Source organism: Brachypodium distachyon, chromosome 4, assembly GCF_000005505.3.
Source record: "Brachypodium distachyon strain Bd21 chromosome 4, Brachypodium_distachyon_v3.0, whole genome shotgun sequence".
In the NCBI taxonomy this organism is placed as follows: domain Eukaryota; kingdom Viridiplantae; phylum Streptophyta; class Magnoliopsida; order Poales; family Poaceae; genus Brachypodium; species Brachypodium distachyon.
In genome coordinates, this window is record NC_016134.3 from 37,577,411 (window position 1) to 37,604,953 (window position 27,543).

The 27,543-nt window shown below is 42.2% G+C and overlaps 3 protein-coding genes across 7 annotated transcripts; 1 reads left to right on the forward strand and 2 right to left on the reverse strand.

Moving 5' to 3' along the window:
* Positions 1-118: 118 nt before the first annotated feature.
* Positions 119-5,140, reverse strand: LOC100841579 (nuclear pore complex protein NUP58). Its single transcript, XM_003578167.4, has 6 exons — positions 4,680-5,140; positions 4,072-4,186; positions 2,097-2,525; positions 1,321-1,852; positions 627-667; positions 119-473 (listed from the first exon to the last, which is right to left on the reverse strand). The coding sequence occupies exons 1-6, from the start codon at positions 5,012-5,014 to the stop codon at positions 441-443; spliced, it is 1,485 nt and encodes a 494-aa protein (XP_003578215.1). The 5' UTR covers positions 5,015-5,140; the 3' UTR covers positions 119-440.
* Positions 5,141-6,959: 1,819 nt separating this feature from the next.
* LOC100841887 (dipeptidyl aminopeptidase BI) lies at positions 6,960-14,854 on the reverse strand. 5 transcript variants are annotated; one of them, XM_024455364.1, is made up of 12 exons: positions 14,206-14,854; positions 13,306-13,528; positions 13,082-13,223; positions 12,806-13,003; positions 12,397-12,531; positions 11,943-12,071; positions 10,181-10,584; positions 9,710-9,926; positions 9,139-9,329; positions 8,617-8,929; positions 8,405-8,509; positions 6,960-8,227 (listed from the first exon to the last, which is right to left on the reverse strand). In XM_024455364.1, exons 1-10 carry the CDS (start codon positions 14,741-14,743, stop codon positions 8,749-8,751), a joined length of 2,358 nt encoding a protein of 785 aa, XP_024311132.1. In that variant the 5' UTR covers positions 14,744-14,854; the 3' UTR covers positions 6,960-8,227; positions 8,405-8,509; positions 8,617-8,748. The 5 variants fall into 5 exon arrangements, with proteins under 5 accessions (XP_024311132.1, XP_010238239.1, XP_014757495.1 ...); XM_010239937.3 differs by having other exon boundaries at positions 8,345-8,509; XM_014902009.2 differs by having other exon boundaries at positions 6,960-7,285; positions 7,375-8,509.
* Positions 14,855-20,790: 5,936 nt separating this feature from the next.
* LOC100842390 (probable N-succinyldiaminopimelate aminotransferase DapC) lies at positions 20,791-25,851 on the forward strand. The gene is made up of 2 exons (XM_003578170.4): positions 20,791-21,089; positions 24,569-25,851. The coding sequence occupies exons 1-2, from the start codon at positions 20,871-20,873 to the stop codon at positions 25,718-25,720; spliced, it is 1,371 nt and encodes a 456-aa protein (XP_003578218.1). The 5' UTR covers positions 20,791-20,870; the 3' UTR covers positions 25,721-25,851.
* The last annotated feature ends 1,692 nt before the right edge of the window (positions 25,852-27,543 follow it).

Here is a 27,543-nt window from a genome sequence, read left to right on the forward strand (position 1 = left end):
TGTTGATCAAGTGTCCAAGCTTCCCAGATTTATACTAGTCTTCACTTCATGCTAATATGGATTATCCTTTGTCAGCGCTCAAACAGATAAAATAGTCCAAAAAATGGAGTATAGTACATAAAATTAACAGGATTCTTAGTCAAGGTTCTGCAATGGCCTGAAAGGTTGAAACTACTTGGAAGTCAATGTCGAACTAATGCAGTAATACAAGTTTACAGCATCTACCTCTCGAAAGAAATGCTCAAGTTAGTAGTGAGTTCTGAACCACAGATAACACCGAGGAGGTTCGCAGAGGGAACGAAACTAATAACAAGTGTCAGATAAATTAACCATTTGACAAAATAAACACTCAGGCTCCGCCAGAACTGTCAGTAAAATTAATTACAAGTTTTCCTCATAAGACAGGACATGCCCGTGTTTCGCAGTTAATTAAGTTACATCTACCGTCGACCCCGGGCCTTTGACCTCCCTTTCTGCAACATACAAAACAACGGGTGTTAGGGCAAGGAAATTTGACAACAGAAACTATGTGATAATAAAACAGTGGGCGCCTAATATTGTTATATTTTTGGCAATACTGCTAACAAAGAAAGACTGCGACATTAAGTTATGGAAATGTTACTCACAGATGTACCGCCAAAGCTGGATCCTGAAGCTGTAGCTCCACCTGCAGGTAGAAACACAAATGGATTCAAATAAGAAGCCATGGAAAGCAGAAAACATCATAAAGTAAACCATATGAGCAGGTCAGGTGCAGATATGTCTCAGCTATAACCAACTGAAGTAGATTGCAGCAAGCCCGTAGGCTCTTAACATTTCAGATACTAAAACACAACTAAGTCCACTGCAGCTACAAAATGCCCTGAAAAAGCAAATCGCAGATGTGACAACACTCTGAACACTCGGTAGCTGCAATGGAATGCAGTGGTTGAACTGGAAGACAGGTCATGTCAAATAAGTAGGTTAGTGGTATTCCAGTGTGCAACTGTGACAGCACTCGGTAGCGCTGATACTATTAGTCGGAGCAAGGGTATTAAAAACCCCAAAGGTGCTGACAGTAATAGTTGCAGCAAGGGTAGTAACAATCAGATACTACTAAAATACAATAAAGGCTATTGCAGTTACAAAATGCCATGCAGAAAGTATGTGCCAACTGTTACCCACTTTGGACATTTGGGAGCGGGAATCATCCAAGGCATGGCGGATGGGGCCCATCATATAACAAGACATTTTATGTAGAGCATTTGCTCTTTATGACTGGGATCGTTTAAAATGAGCACTGGGCAACGTACATGACAAGGAAGTTGGCGTACGGCGTACCTCCAAACGGTGTAGAAAATAGTGAAGTTCCACCTAAAGCAGGCGTTGAAGCAAAAGATGGGGTGCTACCAAATGCAGATGGAGCTGGTGTTGATCCAAGTGTAGGAGTGGAGGATGTGCCAAATGGTGTGGACAACTGGGCTGATCCACTTGAACCAAAAAGGTTTGTCGTGAGAGCTGGAGTTGAAAAGAGACTTGAAGTGAGAGTTGGAGTTGTTGGGGTTGAAAAGAGACTTGAAGTGGATGGAGCGGAAGCTGGAGTGCTAAAAGCTGCAAAGGCGCTTGAGGAATTTGTTGCGGAAGGGAGCAAAGATTGCTGTGGTTGGCTGGTTGCTGGTGCAGAAACTTGTGTTGTGGGCTGTACAGGAGCAGGCAAATGCAGTGTTGGATGGACCCTTTTGGCAGCTGCTTCTTCTTTGGCTGCTTCTCTTCTATTTGCCTCTAGAAATGGATCATTTGCATTACCCAGACGGCGTTGGCCATGTAGATATTCAGTTTTCATGGTAGCAACATACTGGTGAAGATTTTCCACCTGGACAAATAGGAACATTAGAAAAACCCTTGGTCTAAGACAATGCTGTGACAACAACATAATTTGTCTCTTATAGCTATTTAACTAAATATCACATTACATCATTATATTTATGGACTAAAAGCCAATAATAAATGACAGGTATCGTGAGTACAACTTAAAAAACAATGAACTCAAAGATGTTAGATTTCCTTATGACGGTGTTACCATATAAGCAAAAAATATATAAACAACAAGGCGTTACCTTGGAAGCAACATAGATGAAATAGTCATGCACATTGGACATAACTTTTGGTAGAGATTCCAAAGAAGATGATGATCTTTTATTGCTCTCCATCTGAACCAGCTGCTCTAGCTCACCAATCCACTTGGAGCACTCCCCAAGATACTTCTCAAACCTGCTGACAGTTTGTTGCATAAAAAGAGAAGGCCGCTTTGGAACACCACTATAAAAATCATTGGTCGGTGCCAACGCCACGGGCTGATTGGACAGCGCTCCAGCAGGTCCAGAAGGATTTGAAGAACCACTCGCTGATTTGGTGAACCTTGGTCTCAACATCATATATGACCGAATAGCAAATTCTGTGTTCCACATCATCTCATTGACAACAGTCATTAACTCTTGAACAGATGCCTTCTCTCTCTCCAATATGGTGGCAGTCCCTCCAAGTTCCTGTTAAAGCAAATGAATACTTTGAATCCAAGGATTGATGTTTTATGCATAGCTGTATTAGCATATTAGGACTAGACATGATGTGCTCTATCATTGTACACGAAATCCTCCAAGAGCTACTCGCACCTCTCTAAAGCTGTTATTTTGGAGATAGGTAGAATCAAACTTACAATTTTTCTTATTTCCAATATCATTAAAAGTGTGTAGTCAAAGCATTTTGGAGATCGTGAAAATGTCCGGAACAACTATTTCTAATTTAAAAGGCAAGCAATATGATATGTTAATTCAGATACCCAAACATTCCCTTTTTTCCACATGACATTGAATTGTCACTTTTACTAGCGAAGGAACATGCCAAGGTACAAGGCAGGGTCTTGTTGCAAACTAAGCTTACCCCCTGATGATCCAATTACGTCTGTTGCTGGAAAATAAGGATGAAACCTGACACTGTCAGTTGCCAGAACAGTCGAGCTAATATTGTTCTCAAGCAAATTCCATTACAACAAACTCCACTGTGATAAGGTGCTAATTTGTTCATCATTTAGGATTAGGGAACTACAACACCATTACAGCATTTAGGGTTAGGCAAATGAGTGCGGTCCTATTTGTCGATTTTCTGGTCACTGGTTCATAAATATTACAATGGTTAAATGGTAGATGTGATATTTTCCCTATTTGCACTTGTGTTTGGAAAAGCGCTAGGCAGTGTCTGGGCCTTTTGCTGGCGCCTAGCTCGCCTAGGCGTTTTGTATGGACAGGTAGCACGGGGTGGACGTGAGGGCTGGGGGGGAGGAGGATCCCGCTGACCGGTGAGGGTTTTGGCGCAGGAGCATGTGGAACAGGCGAGCGGCAGATGGAGGACCACGGCTTTGGGCAGAGGCGGAGAAGTGCAGCCATGGCAGGGATGGGCGAGCTTGGGCAGATGGACAATGTGTCAATGTTTGATGGCCAGAAAGAAAGAAAACCTGTGCATTTGTGCAATATGTGGCTCATTCGGACCATGTGGAAACCCTAACCTCAATTGGCACATCTGTATCATCCATTTTCCACCAGCACACCTCAACCGCTCTGTTTTATGCACTGCACCCAGCGCCTAATGTATCCTGTCGTCATCCCCAACCTCTTGTCTGCCCCCCACCTTCAACCATGCCATGGCTCCCAAGGCCCAATTAACAGCGAGGAGCTCCAATTGGCGACTGTGTGGGCTCACATCAGCGGTCGAGAACATCGTTTTCTCAATGAAGAGGTTCGATTGCTCATCGGTGCGCCTCAAACCCGGTAGAGGACCTCGCGGGCTGCCTAATCAACCGCCTATGGACAAAGTGAGGCCGAAGGCCACCTTTTATTTCGATGTGCTGACAACATGGAAACATACTTCCTACAACTCTTTTCTTTTTACTTTTGGAATCTCTTGCCTTCCAAACTGTCAACTGGCAATGTCAGATTAATACTACAGCAACTGTGTGTGGTCTGGAACAAGACCAAAACAAACATACACTCCAAGGCAAGAAAAACTTAAGCAAGGAATGAAGGAAAATAGCCCAACCTGAGCAATGCGACTTGCATCGAGCTCAAAATTGACATTGGAGATTGAGGAGTCATGAAGGCGACTACACTGATCCAACCTCTCGCTCTCATCCTTGTACTCCCGTATTTTATCCCTACAAAATAGATTGTCAGCAAGTCACATTTTGGTATTTTCAGCAAACAAAAATCCAAGTAATGCAGACTTGCAGAGTGCAAACTGCTCCAATATAACACCAATTCCTGAGCAGGTAACGAAAAGATAGAAATTGCACTCCTTTAATACCTAGGAACCCAACCCAACTGGCAGATCAGATCACAGAACACTGACCTCAAACCCAGGTCATCAATATTGGACACTACTAAACTACCTCAAACAGAAACCCTCAAAATTACTACAAGCTAAGTTATTTTAAGTAAATGAAGATAATTGATCTTTGGGTGAATTCAAAAGACACAATATTATGGCACAAAATCTTAAATTTAAATCACACGCGCGCGTAAAAACTACTCTTTTTTCACCAACCCAGCACATTTCACTAAACTGACCTCACACAGAAGAGAGAAGACATGGCACAATTAAGGCCACTACCTTAACAGAAAATAGAAAGAAAGTTCGGCGAGCCCTACTCGATCTGAAGCAGCGCCTTCTGCGACTCGGTGTGAAGTTCCTCCCACTTGGTGTTGTACCCCGCGGGCTTCCCCTCCGTTGTATACAGCATCAGCTGCTGAGACTGAGGCTGCGCCGTCGGGGCGGCCAGTTGCTGCTGCTGCTGCTGCTGTTGCTGCGGTTGCTGGAAGTTGAACTGAAAAGGCGAGGGGGACGGGGCCTGCGCCTGCGCCTGAGCCGGCGCTGGCGTCTGGAACGGGTTCTGCAGCGATGGCGTAGGAGTTTGGAAAGGGTTCTGCTGCGCTGGCGTCTGGAACGGGTTCTGCTGCGCCGGCGAGGAGAAGGAGAACGCCATTGGCGCGTGCAGCGGGGGAGGGGCTTTCTCAGGCGAGGGCGGCGCTGGAACACAGGGACAGGGAGATCGATGCGGAGGCGGAGGCTGGGATAGTGGGCTCTGGGCCGCGCACGATGGGCTCGGCGAGTCGGTTAAACCCTAGGGAGCCGGAAAAGGCTCGGGAGCGGAGTGTTGACGGTTTTGCCCCCTTTTCCACGGATCTTCAAGTGCACCGCCGAAAAGAATTTTGTCGCAGGCCAAAATACCTGGTGAAAGTATCCTTAGAACAAATTATCTAGTAGGAGATTATCAAAAAAAATTATCTAGTGGAAAAAATTTAACCACTAAGTTACGTGGACATTTTTTTCCAAAAAAATTAACCAGTAAAAGTTACGTGAACATTTGCTTTTTCCAAAAAGGACGCGTACTTATTACAGTACAAACGTTCACTGAAAGTACTCTCTCCGTGTCATATTAAGTGACGAAATATTACATGTATCTAGACGCTTTTTGAGTATCCATACATTCATATTTGGACAAATTTGAGTTACTCCCTCCGGCTGGAATTACTTGTCAAAATATTACATGTATCTAGACGCTTTTTAACATAAATACATCCGTATTTTGGCAAGTTTGAGACAAGTAATACCAGTCGGAGGAAGTACTTAATATGGGACGGAGGAGTATAAAACATCTTAAACATAATAAAAATTACATCGAGCCTCCTAAACCACCACACACAACTACCACCGCCCAGAATGAGCCAATGACACGCCGTTGTATACGCTCAGATCCGATCGGACATTGTCAATGATAGCTAGAAAGTCGTTGTTGTCAAACAATTAGTGTTTGGTTGCTAGAACGCGATGGAATGTAATCGAACCCTTTCAGATTTAAAGACGATTCTTGTGTCCATTTCCTAGAGTATATAAAGTGGAATGGAACCATTCGGTCCTCAAAAGAAAATATTCCCCCAAATTGACTACCATCCCATTTCTCGAAATGTAGGAATTACTTGGTTCTAAGTATAACCGGTGAGGTTCATTGTTTGCTTTCTAGAATATACAAAAGTAGAACCGATCTACTCCCTTCCATTCCTATAAGAATAGAACCATTCCATTCCACCTCGTTCTCCAACCAAACACTATGAAGAATCTCATACCAGATCTTAACATTGCGCACGGATGGCAAGAAACCTATGATGTTCATATAGAATTTCAAGTTCAAAGCAAAATTGATCAATAATAATATGTAAGAAATACAAACTCAGCAATGAACATTAGTGTTTGAAATTTAACAAATTTTAGAACACTCTTCAATATGTAAATACGATTTTCATGCAGTTTTACCATGACGCGGTTTCCACTTTCAACGGCATATTTTCTATTTGTTCCGTTTTTTAGCTCCTAGGTATTGTTCGAAGGGTTTTATTTTTTCTTCTTGTTTCTCCACTTAACACTAACTTGTCGTGCTCGCTTCCAAAATCTCCAAAAAGGAAAATTTGTCGTGGTCGCTTTCCTGCCTACCTCTGCCTCGCTCCTGATCAACAGGTCTATCTGGCCCCTCATCATCCGCCCTATCGTGCATACCGTTCACCCCACCCAGGCCCAAGAATGAGATGCATGATCTCTCTCTCTCAGTGGCATGTTTCGTTGTCGTTCTTGTATCATGGCGGCGTCTCTTTGTGACTCTCACCACAAAGTGCAAAATCGTGCGCCGCTGGATAAGAGAAGAAGCGCACAAATCCTAACACGTTCAATATCACCTAGAAAGAAAAATCTAGAAAAATGCGATCTACCACTTTCAAAATTACTTAGTACACTTTTTTGAAGGAAATGTTTCTGTAACTATTACCTCCTTTCCTAAATATAAGAACCAATATTATAAATAAAGTATCAACATCTAGAATATCAAAATAAGTATATTATGAAATATATATCATGATAGAATTAATAAGAGTTGCATATGTCTGTAGACTTTTCTATAAACTTGGTAAAAAATTATGAAATTTGGCTTTAACAAAGCTAGAACTTCTTACATTTAGGAACAGAGTGAATAGCTGAAATCCCGCACGTTGTTCGGGAATACTTAGCAAATTATAGGAGAGGAATTTATGCTAGTAAACAAGAGTACTAAAATAAATAGTTTAGTGCAGTTCAACCACAATGAAAAGAAATATGGCAATTCTACTTCCTACACAACAAATAAGTTTAAACAATATTCAGGAACTATATGACCTGTGAAGTTTGATTGGCTTGATGTTAACAAACAACCGATGCTCATCTTGATTTGCTGCATGACAAATATATTTATTGCCCAACAATCACCAACATGATGAACACAGTAAAACAACATGATGGGCCCACGTGCCATCTCCTCACCTTCATTTTGTCGTTGCATGTGCTTCGACAACAGGAGGCATATGTTAAGACTGAAGAACAACTTCCTACCATTTTCCAATACAGCCGTGTCACATTTATCGAATTTGAAATGAAGTGGGGGAAATACAGATATATCTCCAGATGCAGCACTGATTGCTAGCAGAGAGAGAGAGAGAGGAGAGGTAACATATCCTTCACATCACAACTCCAGATGTTTTATCCTGATATGATGGTTCTCTAGGAACATATGGACATGGTCATCCAACTTGCAATGTGCCAAAAGTGTTATGGAAGACCATAATACTAGCCACAGTTCATCCAGATTGCACACAATGGAAGCTCGATGAATCCAGCAGTAAGATTATTACTGGTGCTAGTGCAAATATATTATAACAATGAAAACCAGATGACTAAGTTGTACTCGCAGTTTTGATTGGATGGAATCTCTCTCCAACTGAATCTCCAATGCTCAGTACTTGACATGTTTCCAACTTTTCATTTGTAGATGTTCCTAACTTACTCATCCAACTGTCCCAGCCTCCTTGATTATACAACCAAGTTTCCTTTGTTCATTCTTCATTTGCTATAGGCATTCATAAGCTGTGAAAATTTCAGTGGAAGGATAAAAGAATGATTTGGAGCTTCTGCTGTGAAGACAAGGTATGTTTTGGTCTAACTGTCATAGTGCACATCAAACTATACAGCAGCGGTTCAAGCTCCAAGACCATGAAGATTCGAGCTTGCACCACATAGCATCCAGTTTAGTAGTATCAGCTCTTTCGCAGACAATATGGTTGCATCTTGGTAATATTAACCTGTTGTGCCCATTAGTAGACGAGGGCATGCTCCACCTCTAGTTCATGAGATACAGTGTCAAATTCCATAATTGAAAAAGGCAAGATAGCAAAACTTGATGTGTTGATTTAGTTATACAATCAAAAATCAAGATGCCACAACGGTAATACCATACCAAATATGAATTTCAACATGGATGGAAACAAGTACAACAATTGGAAGTGCCATAACAGACCAGGCCGGTGGTGACAGACAGGAGACCAGGCCATTTGAAGATAGCTTGAGTAGAAAGCTATCTGATATACTGTAGGAATATGCGCATATGATTTTCGTAGGACATCTGGAAAAGAATTGGTGAAAGAATCTATCATGTACGCTACAGTCGATGCGATTGACATTTGCAAGACAAGTTAGTTATACTCGATAAGAAAATGTAATATGAATTACCTCATATAGGCTCCAATTAATGGACTAATCCAGTAATCGTTCAGATTTGGTTGAACATGTAGACTGGCATCATAGCGTGCTCCACATCATTGAATTTGAGCAACAAGTTTTGATTCCAAAGATATAACATGTTCAGGTGTTGTTCACCATTTTAATTAGGAAAGCAGTCTCTGTTGCTAATTCCTTGGTTTCAAGATACTTGCTTTCTTCTACAACATCTGTTGTCAAGTTGAGAATTACAGGCCGCTCTGGATCATATTTAGTAAGTTCGCGGACTTTTGCAACCCATTTAGCTGCTTCCCATACACCAAACCTGTCATTCTCAAATGCAAAAATCAGCTCCCAAATTTGCACTATAGGCCCTAGAGGGTAAATTACTCCATATGCAGATAATTTACAATATAACCTCTAGATGGTAGAGTACTTCATATGCAGGTAATTCTCGCAAAATGGAAAAGGTTTTGGCCTAGGAGTATGGTGAAGAGTTCAGACTACAATGCTGGAATACCAGGTAACACAAACCTTGTATTAAATGATGATGTCACAAACACAGCTGGGTAAGGAACATCCCTCTGAATGTTTTCATAAGGAGAATACTTCTTGATTGCAATGAACTCTTGATGGTCTACAGGAAACCCGAACTCTTCGTAATCAATGGCTGTAAGAGGTAGAATAGGATGGAGAAGAGTGTTGCAAACATCCAAGAAAGGGACCTGAAGGATAAAATGGACCATCGGTAGGTATATCAATAGATCTGGTAATGGTGCCTTTGAGATCACCGATAATGGACGACTAATATGGCCAAGCCAAGCTTGACAAAGAATTCAATGATACTGATTTCCCTAAGGATAATCTGCTACTCAAAATGATCATTAGTTGCATTTACTTGTCACAATTTGCAGTGACAGAAAAATAGCACTACAAGGACTCGAAAGAAATTCTCTAGGTTATGCTGCATTTAAGCCTCAAATGATATCTCTACATGTAGCTTTGCTTGAAACTTCTGTGCGGACTATCAATCTGCAATAAAAAGCCTCTAGCACGGACAACTTTCGCAGTTTCAGGTCAACAGAACTGGACAAAACATATATACCTTTAAAACAGCGGCACGAAACAAGTCTGGACGAGTATTAATTGCCGAAGCCACCAGAAGTCCCCCAGCACTGTATCCCCATCCAGCAAGCTTATTTTGTTGTACGATGCCTTTTTCAAGAAGAAATTCACCACAAGAAACAAAATCATATATAGAATTCATCTTTTTGGTACGTGCACCATCTTGGTGCCACTCCTTGCCATAACCTCCACCACCCCTGAAAACCCATGTGTTTTAAAGTCAATATAACTCTGATCTGTAAAAACTCAAAGGCATGCTCTTTGAATATGGCATAAGCTCCCATGAATTAAAATTATTTAAGCTCATCCGATGTCTATTTCTCATTGAAGAATTTTTTCCACATGACAATGGGAGTTAATATGACCAGGCAAAATCATTCCATGGCATATTTTCAGAAGGAAATCCTTAGATGTTTCAGGGGGTAAAGATCACCGAGTGGGTTATACATACCTAACATCAGCATATGCAACCACCCAACCACGATCTAGTAGGCTCTTTAACTCACTACGCCAACGTCTATCCAGAATTTCACCATAAGCACCATGACCATGAAGCAATCCGGGATTTCCGTCTTGCTTGTGCTTTCGTGAATATACCAAGGTAAGTGGAATCAAAACTCCATCCTTTGATGGAACATCATAGTACTCACAAGCATAGTAATCAGATAGCTCATTCCAGTCACAATCTCCTGAATCTTGACTTGACAAATCAGCTCCATCTGAAGATAGCTTGCCCATACTAGATGCAAAAGCATTCCCATACAATACCTTTGTTCTCTCATGAAGCATGTTTTGCTGTTGCACTATTTGCCACTTTCCATTCAGTAAGTTGTAATCAACAACTGCATCTGGCATCTAAGTTCAAAGATTATAAAGTTACTGTAAAGAAACAAAATGCAGTGACAAATGTGAATTTAATGTAATAAATTTTAGTTCCCTAGACTATGATGCTGGCAAAATAAGAAGATCGACGGACATCTTTGTCACCGATGTAATGCTTTAGTACCATAATTTACAAGCAATGCCTTCCGAGATGTAGCTTTAGTGCAGAGAAGAGTTGTATTGTGGTAACAATTTAATTGTTGGTTGCATGAAACATAAGGATAGCAAAGTTATAGATCTGAAATAGGAGTAGATAAAAAATACATTGTGTGTTAACTACCATGAAATATATATGCATAAGGTCTGGCCAATGAAATAATGCTAAATTTTTTCTTTCGTTAGGTTTTGTATGGATGCCAGAAGCACATGTATAAATGTGCCTTTCCATGCAGTTACGTACCAATTTCATGAGTGGACGAAATCAAGATGCAGCCATAGTCAACACTTGATATTACAACAGAGCGACAAGAAATCATAACTAAATGTCCTAGTGAACAACTGCGCAAGCAGATTATCTCGAGATATAAGTGGCTACCACTTTGCCACCCTATAAAGACAATAAGGCATGTTGCTGAAAACATGTAAGAAGATGATTTAAATCGTGAAGTGCATAAAATTGTGTGTGTATTTGGGGAGCGGGGGGGGGGGGGTGGTCTTAAACGTACTTCCTCCGTTCCATAATTCTTGTCGAAATATTACATGTATCTAGACGCATTTTAGGAATAGATACATCCATTTTTGGGCAAATTTGAGACAAGAATTATGAAACGGGGGGGAGTAGTTTTGAGGATATGTTTCTTCTACCGAATGTTTGTAATGTCATTGATCTGTTCTGCTACTTCTATAACTGATGACTGAAGGGCACCTTCAATGACAACAGAATTTAAGCATATCTAGAGACTAGAGCTCATACATATTATTTTCCATGTGAATGATTTCCCTTTTGAGAAATAGCCAAGTCGCAAATATTTTACAGTATTGCATGAACTATGAAATGACGAGGACCAGGAACCAAGCATATCTAGAGCTAATATGAATTACTTTCATGTGAATGATTTCTCTTTGAGGAACAGCCAAGTCGTAAATTTTGGACAGTATTGCATGAACTATGAAATGATGAAGACCCATGTATCTCAACAAAACAATAGGACGCCCTTTACAAATACACACTTCCATAGATAAGAAAAATGGTTGCATAAGAGAATCGAAATAAAAAAAAACATGTTGCTGATTAATTCTGCACTGTGAAAAACAAAACAACAAATAACTATAGGAGTGTTGCTAGAAGGATGAAGAATGAGCTAATACAACCAGCAGACAGATATGCATACCACAGGTGATGATATTGTGAAACGCATTGTTGAGGAATAATAATCATAATTTGGGCCAGATAAAATCTGACAGACATGACTGGGAAGAGGCAAGTCAAATGGACAAAAATCTGATAGATGAGAAGGTACCTGAGAAGTGAAAAGAATAGGGATATGTAAGTTATAATTCCACAACAATATATGCTGTCTTAATAATGGTCACCGCACATGAATAGCTGACAACAGGAAATTTTGTTAAGAAAGATGAGCAGTTTAGAACAGTTTCAGATATCTAGTAGGCCTCCATGAAACTGCGGACTGGGCAAATTTAGGAACAACATAGATCTGGAGTGTTGTCATTGACAACAGAGTAACAGACTGTGGAACACCACAACTCCACAAGAAGGCAATAAATAAATTCTAGTACATTTTCTCAACTGAGTTCTCTTGTAGATAAGAAAAACAACTCACTTACTTGGATGTTTTCCGGTAGAGGCAAATTAACTGAACAAAGTCTGAGTTTTCTGCCTTGTCTCAGAACAAGCACCATATGAGTATTACAAAAGTCAACATCTTCAAGAATAATACCTGGTTCCTCAAGGAGAACATTCTGATTCAAACATCAAAAGTGGGTCAAAGAAATTGCATGAAGTCATTAATCTGAATTAGCAGAGCTTTTTTCATAACAGTAGTTACGACAAAATGCTAGTAAACCCTAGCCCCAATTTACATAGATCATGTTTATGGTGCATTTGCCCAAAAAAAATAAGTACAACTGCTTCTTTCCAAGGAGAACTCGTTGCATATTTTTTTTGAAGAGAATGCGTCCATATGTTCACCATTCAGATAGCTTTTGCATGACATAGCAGATGCATAGTACGAACCGTCCAACTCTTTGGCCCAGGAGATTGCACATCAGACTGCATTAGGTAATGTGAATTAACACAGACGCCGTCTCTTGCGGCATCTGTAAATAAATACAGGTGTCCGTGATGATGTTCAATGATGCAGTGAACTTGGGATTCACCTTCCCATGCCAGTGTCATTCTGGACAAGGGATCAGAAGCCCTTATTAAGTATACCTGGAAAGCAGAATCTTGCATGAGCAGCAAAAAAGAACCAACTAAGAAATAATAGAGATGGTGCACAAAATGCCGGACCTTTGAGTGTGTGTCTGAAAAGACATTTAACGTTATAAACCGAAAATCCTTGGTATGTCTGATATTCAAATAGGTATTATCATCAGGTTCTTCCAACATGAGGATATCGTCCTTGTTTGATCCAATAATGCTGCAAAACAGCCTAACCAAAGAAAAAATAATAAAGTGCACTGCAATACAGCACAGTATAGATGAGCAGAAGCAGTAAAAACAAATCCACCAACCGATATGGTCTTCTCTCCTCATTTGTAACAACATAAATCAGTGCTTTCCCATCCATAGCCCATGAAATATTTGAGACCCGATCAGCACGAGGTTTATCGCAAAGTGTGCCTGTCACTAGATCCCTGACCATTAAAGTGAAGGAGTCCTTATCTTTGTCATACATGGTGTATGCAATGAAGCGATGATCAGGAGAAACTTCAGACAGTTCCTCATATGAGTATCCTGCATACCAAGGACAGGTTGTAGCTTTCTTAATCTCTATAATCATGAGAAAAATGACTAACAACCTTTGAGCACCCACATCAGGACTAAAAAGATATAACAACTGTCTACCTCCAAACTTGTAACACTACATGTCTGTAGTCACTAGTGCACATTGTGCAAAGAGTATGGGTGGGTGTAAAGCAATTATACATGGCCTACCTATTTTGCATAAAGTATATCCAAGAAGACAGACAGACAAAAGGAAGGGTGTGGATGCACCAACATACGTTCACTGGCCTTCGATTTTGATATAGGTAAATGTGGAACATTTAAACTAATGTAAACCACTAACAGATACGAGAACAATACAGCAAGATCATAGCACTAAAAACAGCTAGATAAACCAAAAATTATCATTATTTAAAAAGACAATAATTTATGACAACATCAATTATCAACCACAGTAACATTACGTAATTACAACCTAAACTTAGTTAGCACTAACAACAACTGCCCAAACATCTGGATCTCAATTCACTAAAAAAACAGAATAAACACAATAATAGCAATGAAACATTACAAATAAATAGCATTACTATAATACTGTGAATGGTGGTAATAAAAAAATGATCGTGTAGCACATGTCCTCGAGAGGAAATGGATCATGGCGATGCCAAAATTTACTTCGGTGTTACCTCCGAATCGCTCGGCCTCCTTATTGTAATCCACCAACTTTTGTTCGATTCGCTTCCCAGCGGTGAAGTCGAACCCAGCGGAGGGATCGCTATACGAGATGAACTCCTCATGGAGAGCAGCAGATCGGCGGCAGAGCACGGGATACTGCTTACCCTCATCCGTGCGGCGGTAGTACAACCAAGGGCCCCAGCGGGCGGGCGGCGTGCATGCCTCGGAGGCGAGGCGGGAGGCCATCTCAAGCTGGAGTTTACGAGCGAGTCGGTCCGCGCCAGCGGCAGCGAGGCAGGCCTCGGCGTACTTCTCCTCGGCCTCCATGTGGACATCCATGTGGCGCATGGCAGCGGCATCAGAGAGCGAGCCCATCCAGGCGTAGCTGTCGTGCCACGTCTCGCCGTGGATGGAGATGGGCTCGGGCTTCTGAGGAGGACGCGGTGCGTTGGGGGGAGGGGGCGGGGGTGGCGAGGTTCCGGGCTTGGATCGGCGGTGGATGTGGCGGCGGAGCAAGAGGCGGGGGAGGAGGTCGAGATGACGGCGCATGGTCGCGGTGGTCGTAGTCGCCGGCGGTGGTGGAGGCTACAGAGGTTTTAGGTGGGGTTTTGGTTCGCCGGATTTGGGAGAGGCGAAGGATTGGGGATCGGAAATGGGCTTGTGTGTTTTGGGCTTTGGGCTGGCGAAGAAAATAGTACTCCGTACATACAATTATCTAGCCCGATAGGCTATCTCGGTCTCTAGGAGCGGCCTTTAGACTATAGTCCCTAAAGAAAAGAAAAACCGGTGCCTTCAATAATACCTATCTTAGGTTTTCACCGTTTCAAGTGACCGGCTCATGCAGTTTTCAAAAAAGTTGAGGTTAATTTAGTTTGTGCAAGTATGATGTTCTGTAATCTTATAGACAAACTAGCAAAATGCCCGCGCGTTGCTAGGAACAACTAAATGAAAAGATACACTCAAAATATATTTACTTCCTAAGAAGACAACAATGCATTCTTTCCGAAATTTATATAACACCACCGGTCAAAAAAGTATTGTATTTGACTAAAATGCTCCGCTATGTAGGATCCCACACGTAAGTTGAACTTTAACCGATTGCAATTTTGAGGAGATAATTTTCCGCCCCATCGTTGCTACGAACAATAAAATACATGAAGTGGGCCGATGGTTGAGAAGTTTAATAATTTTAAAAAAAAAAAGGCTTGGGGGTTTTGTGGGCTGGTTTGGCTAAGGCCCAAACGAGAGAGGGAGTGGCCTAAGGCCTTTAGGGTTTTAGGGAGGCAGTGGGCCTTGGAGGGTGGCCCAGGTAGGAGGGCAGGAGAGTTCCTTCCGTTCGGGAGAAACAATGGTAGCGGTGGCTCTGCTTCTACTGGCTGCTGCTCGCCAGCGATAGAGGGAGGAGGAGGTGGCGTCGAAGTGACGGTGATGGTGGGCGACCCTAGTTTCGAGGCCGCGCGGTACGACGATGGAGGTCGGCGGCGGCGTCTTCCGACGTGGAGACGGTGGCGCAGTTGGCATCGTCAACGGAGGTGGTGGTGGAGTAGACATCATCGTCATGGCGGTGCCGCAGGTGGGAAGCAGGGAACCGTAGGGGTCCGACGGCTCGCCGGAGTGAGGTCGGGTGGCTTCCCTGTTGTGGTACCGCCACGATCGATAGAGGGAGACGGCGCAAGAGGAGGAGCCGGAGTGAACGACGACGACAACAACGACAGCGACCCGCAGACCGCAGTGGCCGAGCGCCGGCGCCGGCAGGTATTGCAGGCTGGGCCCGTCAGGTTACACGGCGGGGGTGGCCGTGCTCATGAGCTTGCTGGTCATCGTCGCTGTTGGGGGCCGGGCAGAGACTCGGGGAGGGGAGATGAAGCATTGCGGGCTTTTCTGTCCGTTTTCTCTTGCGGGGGTGCAGCGATCGTTGAGGGGTGGACGTACGGCGACGGCCGTACCATCACCACTAACTCCAATTTAATATATTGGTATAGATACGTGAATAAGCATCAAGATGCGAAGGATAGATCAAGAGAAATTTACTTTGAAGAACTACAATAGAGCTTTTAGTTTTGTTGAGTATCTTTGTTGTTTATGTTCGCTCGTGCATCGATCTATTTCATGATTCAATAAAGCCAGATCGTTCTCTCATTTATTTTCTCTCTTTTTCCACAAAGTCTCATTTTCTCTGTCGAGTTTACTTGTTTTTATTTCCATACAAGTATATCTCAAATATGCACGACTAGCGAGCGTCTTTTTTTAAGGCAATATTGTCAAGGAGAAGAGAATCTAGATCTAAATATATTACTTTACATAAGATATGAGAGATAGTCGCGTCGCATGCCATGTCGATTTTACTCGCATGACCTTTAAAATTATGTGTCTAAAGAGTTTGATCATTGATAATTTCAACCAAAGTGACATGAGCATCAATCCTTTCTGACCTAAACAATAAAACTTTTGTGAGTCGCCTAGATTCTCCACGAAAATATTAAAAAGGTGGATGGCTATATCGTATCCTTCAAAAAAGATATATGTAATATTTCGTCACTTAATATGGGACGGAAAGAGTACAATCGAATCGCTAGGTCCTGATGGTTGACTCCATCCCGCGGATGGCACTTAGAAAACCGGATCTCAAAGCTTCAGCGTCCGATTACCGTACTCGTAAGCTAAAACTTTTAAGCGATACTCTAAAATAACTTGTACTACTACGTACTCCCTCCGTACCTAAATTCTTGTCATGATTTTAGTTTAAATTTCAACTAAAACTACGGTAAGAATTTAGAAAACGCAGGAAGTATTACAAAAGGAAAAAATGCTTAAAAAAAGAACAAAAGGAAAGAAAAAGTGATGTAGGGTCAGAGAGTCAGACCATCCGGGGTCCGGCCAGCAAGAAACCTGTCTAGATTCAGTGGCACAACACTAACGCCACACGGTTCACTTGCCGATGATGCCTGGGCCTCGAGTCGCAGGGAGTCCGCGACAGCCGCGCCTCCCCGTCTCAAATGACCAACCCACCATGAAACGCGGGCCCAGAATTTGTTTGGCCCTAGTCGTCATCCCCCTGAGACCGACCCAGACCAGCCCGCAGTGTCCTAGTGGATGTAACCGCTACCATGGGCCAAGCCAGGAGAAAACTTGAGAGGGGGCACTTAAACATTCTTAAGAGGGTATAGCTTAAATTAGAGGGGGCATCAATGGAGAAAATCTAAAATTTGTAATGGTATATCAAAATTGAGTGGGAGCATTGGTCCCCACAGGCTACATGCTGGATCCGCTCATGACCGCTATGCCACCGGACAGCGGCGCGGATTGTCTAACTTCGTTAAGCAAAGTCTGCCTCTGCCTTAGCCAGCCTGGATGCCATCTGTTTCCTATTGCACGCCTCAGAGCTGCCGCTCCTCTCACATTCTCAAGCCCCAACAATCACAGCTAATCCACGGCCTCAAAGCGAGCCCAAAGAAGGCCCAGTTCAGGCATGTGAAGGAAATCGTTTTGGCGGCTGGAGCAGCCGCAGGGTGTAATTTTGGCGGGAGCGGGCATGCGTGAGGCGGCGAATTGTTCCTATCGGTGATCAAGATAGATCGTCGCGGCGCCGTGGTCATCGGGCCCCCGGACGCACCGGCAGCTCGCAGAATTCTTGCTGCTGAACCGGAGCTCCTGTCCTTCGTCAATTCGTCACCACAAAGCACCTGGTACCACCATCTCCTCCTGCAGATTCAATGGAACAACCCAGCAAGTAAGTTGGTTTTCATTCGAAATTTCTTTGATTGATTTCTTTACACTCAGATGTCTAGAAACAAGTAAGGATATTGTATTTTCATGTAGGGAGAACGTAAATCCTATCTGGTTACCTCAAGTTGGTCAGAGATTCAGAAACTTGGATGATGCTTGGTCATTTTGGGTAAACTTTGGCGGCCGTGAATGTTATGAGGTCAGAAAAAGGTACAGAAATGAAAGCAAAATGGATGGAGAGGCAACATCATGTCGATATGTGTGTGCCAAGGAGGATTATCGAGCACAAGACAAGAGGGACTATCTCAAAAAGAATCCTCGAGCTGAAACAAGAATGGGTTGTCCAGTTCAGATGAGTCTTACATTAGATCGTGTGGCAGGAAATTATAAAGTGACTGATGTAATGCTTGTACACAATCATGTTCTTTACTTGCCCCAAACCAGCCATCTGATGTTATCACAAAGAAAGATTTCAGAAGTGCAAGCATTTGAAATTGAGACCGCTGATGATTCTGGAATTAGGCCAAAACATGCACATGAGTTTGCTAGTTGTCAAGTTGGAGGACCAATGTATCTCAGCTATACTCCTCGTGATCACAAAAATTATTTGCAAGGTAGGCGCCAAAAGGAGTTGGCATATGGTCAGGCAGGAAGCATGCTGAAGTATTTTCAAGACAAGATCTTTGAGAACCCTTCATTTCAATATGCTTTGCAATTAGATTGTGAAGAAAATATAACCAATATATTCTGGGTTGATGCTAAGATGATCATTAATTATGCACACTTTGGAGCTGTTGTCACCTTTGATACTACTTTTGGCACAAACAAAGAGTATAGGCCTTTTGGTGTTTTTGTTGGATTCAACCGGTTCAGGGAGACCGTTATTTTTGGTGCTGCTATTTTGTTTGATGAAACATGTGGCTCTTTCACATGGCTATTTGAAGCATTTTTAGCTGCACACAATGAAAAGCAACCTAGAGCTATATTTACCAATCAAGATGCTGCAATGGGCAATGCTATTGGGAAGGTATTCACCGAAGCATGGCATGGATTATGCACCTATCACATAATGCAAAATGCTGTCGAGCACTTATGCAAAAGCAAAGGTGAGGCAGATTCCTCCAAAGTTGAAAATGAGGCAGAACCTCATATTCTTGTAGATTTTAGTGCTTCCTCTAAAGTTGAAAATGAGGAGAAGGCAACCTTTGAAGAAGCATTTGACATCATGAGGAATAAGGTGGAGAAGAAGAAGGCATCGTGGTTCGATAGCATCTATAAGTTCAAGGAAAAATGTGTTGAATGTTACATGAGGGATGTTTTCACATTGGGAATGAGAATCACACAGCTAAGTGAAAGTTTCAATAGTGATTTGAAAAAACATTTGAAGTCAGGTTTTGACATCATTCGGTTCTTAAAGCATTTTGAAAGGGCTGTGCAAGGAAAAAGAGACAAGGAACTAGAAGCATAATTTGAAGCTAGAAAAAAGCTACCTAGAATAAGTTTGAAGACACCTATGCTACTGCAGACAAGCAAACTTTACACACCCACAATATTTGAAGCATTCCAAACTGAATATGAAAGGTCCATGGCTGCATGTACTAGAGTACTTGATGCAAATAACACGTATGCTGTTGGAATTATGAGGGCTGATGGTGATTTAAGTTCTGAACAAGAGCGCCTTGTTGTTGGTGATCCTTTGAAGCAAACAGCTTCATGTAGCTGTGGCCAGTTCAAAAGGACCGGAGTATTGTGTGGCCATGCTTTGAAAGTCCTTGACTTGATGAATATCAAGTTGTTGCCGAACCATTATAATTGAAGCAATGGACAAGGGAAGCAAGATATGGAACTATACAAGACAACAAAGGAAGGAGCATCATTGAAAATCCAAAATTGGATGCTATGCTCAGATATAAGTTTTTGTCTCACAAATTTTTGAGTTTGGCATATGAAGCTGCAAGCTCTCCCGAGTGTTGTTTGTTGGTGGATAGTACACTTGATAGCCTCGGTAAGCAAGTAGAGGACAAACTAAATGTATCTACAAGCATTTTGAGTGATTCATATAATGGCCAACCTGATGTTCAACAAGATGAGAATTTGCTTAGTGCTGCACGCCTAAAGAAAAAAAGGTTCAACCAAAAAGTTCAAAGAGACACAGAAATTGGCTTGACAAAATGCGCAAGTATACGAAGAAAGTGTCAAATAAACCTAGTGTATGCTTCTAAACACTCTTGCAATATAGTATTCGATCTTATTCAGTACCACCTGCTAATAAACACAAGTTGATTGCTTTATGTAGCATGATAAGAATGAAGATCCAGTATATTATACTGCTCGTAAAGAATGCAATGCCTTCACTAGTTACACAGATTTGCTCACAATAAGTTTTTGAAACAGTTGACTAGTTCCAACATTACCCTGTTTTCTGAACTAGTATCACTATTGCCCTGTTTTTACATTTCAAGTTTTCAGAACTAGATTCAATATTGCCCTATTTTTACATTTATTTTGTCTTTTCAGGGTCATATTTCAATTGATGATATGCCTATTGAAGATCTTCTTTAGGGTGCTATTTTAGTTTGTTGTAACACTGGCTTTTAGTTCTTGTGCAAATCTATCTGCTGAAACACTGGCATTTGGTGCAGAGATTGGTTATTTCGAACGTGAAACTGTTCATAACATGGATCTTAAGTAAAATGATGTTTCCGTATCCCTCTCGAGCTGGGTTTCTTTTATTTTTTAACTGGCCCACGTTTGTATACATGGGTTGATCGTTGTTGCTTGAGAACGTGATTGTTGGGGCTTGCTGAGGCATGCGATAGGAAACGGATGGCATCCAGGCCGGCTAAGGCAGAGGCGGACTTCGCTTAACGAAGTTAGACAATCCGCGCCGACCGGACAGCGGCGTGACTCACGCACGCAGCCCACCTCACTCGACCAACTCGGCGGCTCCATGAATCTGGCCGCCTCCCTTTCCACGACGACCGCCCCCGGTCCCCATGGGCTCATGCCATTAAATCGCTTCTCGCTTCGCCGCTCACTCTACGCCTCCCTCCGGAAGATCTCGCCGCTCACCCCCATGGCATCCGCTCCCGCCTCCGCGGCCGTCTCCACCACCGCCGGCAACAACAACGGCGTCGTACCGAAGCCGGCGGAGGCGCACCCGGTACAGGTCCGTGCTCGCCTCTCTCCCTTTTCCCCTGCCGCCTCGCTATCTGGTCATTTGACTAAGATTCCCCCAGCTCGCGGGTTGTGTGGCCACTGACAGTCGGGAATCGAAATTACTCCCTCCGATCCATACTACTGTCTCAAATTTGCCCAAATATGAATGTATCTGTATTTAAAAAGTGTCTAGATACATGTAATATTTCGACAATTAATTCCGGCCGGAGGGAGTACTAAATTACCGCAGTTCTGAAGCGTATTGCGAATCTCCTTCCCGTCCAACTACTCCCTCCGTCCCATATTAAGGGTCGAAATATCATATCTATCTAGACGACGGAGGGAGTACTACAGTGTTGATGTAGAGTGTAGCGGGTAGAAACCAAATTGTTTTGATATTACCTTTTGAACTGACTTTTTACTTGGGCTCAGCAGTTGCTACAGTGTATGCCATTTGAATTTAGTTCAGGTGATCCTCCAAGTTTAAGAGTAGTAGCTCGGCTGTTGGAAATTCGGAATAATTATTTCTTATCACAAGCAGCTGCGTTGCTAGAAAGGCAGTTACGTTTAAGGCTAGTCACACTTTTACGTTGATGCCACCACATTTGCTAGTGTGAATCTTATGGTCAGCTCTCAGGCCGTGCGCAGATGAGAAACATTTGCAGAGTCCATTTATGCATTAAATTGATTATCAGTATCATGGGCCAATAGCTTGCATAAATATATTGCGTACTGGGAATAACTTGAGCAATACTTAACAAATGGAACTAACAAACCTACTCCCTTCCGTTATGCAATCATTCAACAAGTGGCAGCACAGAGCATCCAAGATATCAGTTAAATTACAGTGGGTTCTAAACAAAAGGACAAAAGCCAGCACATTTGTCCACGTGCGTTAAAATATCTGCACCGTTAAATTACAGTGGGTCCTAAACTCCTAATTATAACGGTTTAATCACATTTCATAGACTTAGATTGGAATGCTAGCTTCTCCCACCAACTTAGTACGTCATGTTAATGAGTGCATCCCAGCATTGGCTGGTACGCGTTGGAATACAAACACAAATGTTACTTTGATGAAGAAGTACGGATCAGGTAGAAATTCCAACAAGAAAAGGAAACTGGATTCTGTATCCCTCCAGAACACTAATCTGACTCAATGTATGCTTGCAGTAATTAGTTGATAAAGCAGAGTTACGACGCCTACCAATAATTAAACAGCAGCATGTACGCATATGTCAAGAAAGCACATATGAAGTTACTTACATCTCGGAAATTTTAGACTGTTAAACATGTAGTTTACATATCTTGCCAGATTATTTTCTATTCATCGAAGTCACGTGTTAGTATTATATCATCCTCAATAGCAAGGGGACAGAAGCAATCAATTTTTTGGTAAGGTCCATATCCACCTATTTGGTTTACTACACATCATGCCCTATCAACTACTCCCTCTATTCCATATTAATTGGCGCTGATTTAGTACAACTTGTAATCAATATCTTCAAACTCCGTATGCCAAAAGATTTGGAAGCTGAGAACCTGATGTATCCTAACTAAAGAGCTTTAAACGTGGATTGATCGATATGGGATCACATTTCTAAAGGTAGGAGAAATTGTGCGCCCATGTTGTTTGATCGGCAGCGGATATTAGAGTAAGATGGGTGCATACATGGAAGCATATGCATGCATGACATTGCACTAAACTAATAGAATAACGCCACTGCAATTAATACCAGTCATAACGAAGCATGCTGTGAAGAGAACACAAGGTTTGTATCACTCATCAATATTTGTATGTAATACTTGGTTGAAAATTCTCTAGAAGATAAAAAGAAGTGTTATGCTGAGGTAGTCCATCTTCAGCTAGATCAATCGAAAATGAAGCAAAGTTTAGACTAAGAAAATGTGTGTACTCAAACTTTCTTTCTTCAGCTATCAATATATAAAAATATTTCGATGGTAAGAAAAGAATTGTACTGAGTATTACTTTGCGACAAGAAATAGCATCACTTTATCAATTGTTTTATTTTGCAGTACTACTATATACAATTTTAGATAAACATACAGTCATATGAAAAAGTAATGTTCAACATTGTGTACTAGAGACTGTTAAAGTCTAAAATCCATTGTTTAATAATACAAGCGTGCAAACCTGCTAGTTACGTAGGAATTACTACTACCTTGTCTATTGTTCCGTCTATTAGACTGTTACTATTTTCCAAAGCATATGACCCGTCTAAAGAATATCAATGCTGAACCAGGGGCCATATTAGTCTTGCTGGTCAAGAACCGAGCGTCGCTTGGTTGCCTAGCAGTTGGAGTGTGCATGCTGCTCCCTGCATTAGAGTCCTAGCTCTATAGAAAGCCGCCAGAATCTCATGGTTCAAAAGGGCTGTTACAACATTGTAGAATCCAGGACTACAAATTTAAAAAACAAACATAGTCATGAGTGTATAACATGGAACAGCGGCACCATTCCGTTATATTCCTACTTCATCCTGGTCATATTCCAGCTTATCCCTGTATCGAGATTTTTTTTTTTTGCAAGGTATTGCAAGCCATAAATGCATGAACTTTTTTCCTGGTTGGTTCTTGTTTTCCTAGCCCATGCTTGAAAACTCATCATCATACAATTGTGATGAGGTTCTCCTTCTAAATGATACCAGCAATCACCTATTGGACAAGGTCATGTTGGTTAGAGAAAATCAGGCAACATTTCCGAACTCAAAATACAGAGTTTGGAGCTGTTTGATCAGTTTGACAACATATGTTTTCATGATGCGTGTCTGTTTTGAGACTTAATTTGATTCAACATCTCAAAAACGATGGCAGAAGATATGTTGAACAAATAGATGATTATTTTATACGCCAAACAATGCTTGGGTTTTGCCAAGGTGTGACAGCTTGTAATGTTGAATCAACAGTTAAATCTTTTAAACAAGTCTTACAAATCTACTAGCAAGAAACCCTTGCGTTGCTACGGAATAAAGAAAGTTCATACTACAAGTTTACTGTTTGCAAGACTAATTGCTTTAGTTGAATTGATGTACTCTCAGCATATCTTAAAATTCATGCTAGAATCATGGTGTTTTTGCATAACATATTTAAGTGAGTAGTGAGCAATCTGAGATCTTTATATCATCCATTGGTAGCAAATCGGACGGTTGATACAACCCTAGGTCAAACACACCATCACCCCCAACTGGTTTGTTTATAGGAGTAAAGATTATGCGTACAACATGATGCATAGCTTTCCTGTTCAGTATCTGATATCTTAAAACTAAACTAACTTGAACCAGATGATTGTTTTAAAACTACCCTGATAATATGATTAAACATACATGTTTGATTGTATGTGTTCTAGTTTGGTTCTGACTTCTCGGTAATGCAGTTTTTTTATGTGTTTGTGTCCAGTATGTAATGAGTCGATTAATGAATTGTACTTGTCTAACTTGAGCTTGGGATTTGATCTCTTCTCTACTGCAGGTCGCGAAGCGATTGGAGAAGTTTAAGACAACAATTTTCACACAGATGAGCATGCTTGCAATAAAGCACGGAGCAATAAACCTTGGCCAGGGCTTTCCCAATTTTGATGGCCCTGATTTTGTCAAAGAGGCTGCTATCAAGGCTATCAATGCTGGAAAGAATCAGTATGCAAGAGGATATGGTGTGCCTGAACTGAACTCAGCTGTTGCTGAAAGATTCCTGAAAGACAGTGGATTGCAAGTGGATCCTGATAAGGAAGTTACTGTTACATCTGGATGCACCGAAGCAATAGCTGCAACAATATTGGGTTTGATCAATCCTGGGGATGAAGTGATATTGTTCGCTCCGTTTTATGATTCATATGAAGCTACGTTGTCAATGGCTGGTGCCAATGTAAAAGCCATTACTCTCCGCCCTCCAGATTTTGCAGTCCCTCTTGAAGAGCTAAAGGCTGCAGTCTCGAAGAATACCAGAGCAATAATGATAAATACACCTCATAATCCTACTGGGAAAATGTTTACTAGGGAGGAACTTGAATTCATTGCTACTCTCTGCAAGGAAAATGATGTGCTGCTTTTTTCTGATGAGGTGTATGACAAGTTAGCATTTGAGGCAGATCATATATCAATGGCTTCTATTCCAGGTATGTATGAGAGGACTGTCACTATGAACTCTTTGGGGAAGACATTCTCCTTAACTGGATGGAAGATTGGTTGGGCAATAGCACCACCACACCTGACATGGGGTGTAAGGCAGGCACACTCATTCCTCACGTTTGCCACCTCCACGCCAATGCAATCAGCAGCGGCGGCAGCTCTGAGGGCACCAGATAGCTACTTTGAGGAACTGAAGAGGGACTACAGCGCAAAGAAAGCATTACTAGTTGATGGACTGAAGGATGCAGGTTTCATCGTTTACCCTTCAAGTGGAACTTACTTCGTCATGGTCGATCACACCCCATTTGGTTTCGACAGCGATATTGAGTTCTGCGAATATTTGATCCGTGAAGTCGGTGTGGTCGCCATCCCTCCAAGCGTATTTTATCTGAACCCTGAGGACGGAAAGAACCTGGTGAGGTTCACCTTCTGCAAGGATGATGACACGTTGAGAGCTGCGGTGGAAAGGATGAAGACAAAGCTCAGGAAAAAATGATGGGGGCAATTTCATGTAGCTTTTGCTCTTTTGAATAAAATCTGCTTGATCTGAACTGCACATCATTTTATGTGACACTTTTCTAGCAGTAATTACATACCCTGTCAGTGATTTCATCTCTTGCGTCGTTACTATATCTGTCTGTGTAAGCCGATGCTGATGGATCAGGTACCTGCCGCCTGCCGGTACAACTTTTAAGTAGAACAACCTGCGGCTGCTATTTGCTCAAGCTTTTTCACCTGCCCTATCAATCTATCATCAATCCATCAAGTGACCAAAGCCATGCTTTTGTATTCGTAGGAGAAAATATGTTCTCTACAGTTTCAACCTATCTACAGTTGATCTAATAAAACTCAACACTGGTTTTACAGATGTCACAATCATACATGCATGATATGTGCAAGCAAATATGTTGTCGGCACATTAAGTCGCATCTATGATCTATCCTTCGAGATTTGGGTGAACTCGTAGCCGTGAACCCTTGTGTGCACGTCGTTGCATCATCAGGCAGGGCATCCTCGACGACCACATGTTCCGGTGAAGCAAACACTGGTTAGAAATTCAATTCTACACCTCGCTGTTAACCACACACTTGACAAAAAAAAACAGTTGGGAAAAGAATCGGGAGATGATAAGAACAGGCGTAGGGCGACAGGATACCGCTCAATCACACGAGGCCTGGCCTGCCCTGGCACACCAAAACCGCCCATATCCCCTCCTCCTCCTGATGATGCCAATCCCGTTCCAAGTTCACACCTCACGCCGCCATGGCATGTTCGATCGATCGATAGCGACTGATTCAGTGTATAAATACATTATTCTCCCACAGTTCCGTGCCATCACTCCACCATCAGCAATTCAGCATGTTGCGGCACGAATAAATACAGTCCCCGGCCCTCGTCAACGGCACCGGCCTTTGTTTTCGGCATCGCCCTGATTGAAACCTACCTCATGCGTCGGAGTTTATTACTCATGCTAATAGACGACGAGATTGCAATTGTAAAATAAACTGGCTGTCGCAGCTACTGCATATGGGCTATCGATGGGTGCGTCCGTCATGCAAGCCCTGTCAGGTCGAAACCACCATGTTTGGTGCCCGTTGCCGACCTCGGATACTTTAATTAAAGAAGGGCACGGATGAATTAACGAGAGTTTTGTTTGTGCGGCGTAGTTTCCAAGATCTTATTTTTCTCCCATGACAAAATTGCGGTTCCCCAAAGAGTCTCTGCGTCGAGATGCAATGCAATGACCGCCCATCCTGATGGCATGATTGGTCTTGCATTTGTACGCGACGGAGCACTACTGTCTACTGTGCTGATAGCCTTGTTTACGGTTGGGCAGTAGTACTACTCCCTAAGGTCCTCTAAAAAAGTGTCGTGTTGCTGACTTGGAATATATGTTCATGACTGATTCAAAATGCTATGAAAAATTACGTTCACGACTTGGAATATATGTTCGGAATAGAATCGCGAGCAGTAGTCTCAAGTATGTCTAGTACTAGTACTATGGAGCAGTTATAGGTAACTGTGATCTGTGGTTTGACTAGGGAATCATCAACAGTTCATGACTTCATCAAACTTTTATGCGTGTCAAACTACCAACAGAATCGCTCAAATTCAGTCCCCCGGCCTCCTCTTGTCAACAGTCAAAAGTCACCCAAAGAATTCGGATGTGAAATGGCACGGCCAGCCAGTCCCCGTTAAAAGCTGGTCGCATTGATCCTCTTGGCCAATTTTTTTCAGCTAGCCCGTGTTACCTGGCTCCATGATCCGCCACCCACCAACACCACCACCACCCACCTACCAGAGGAGACCCAGAACAGA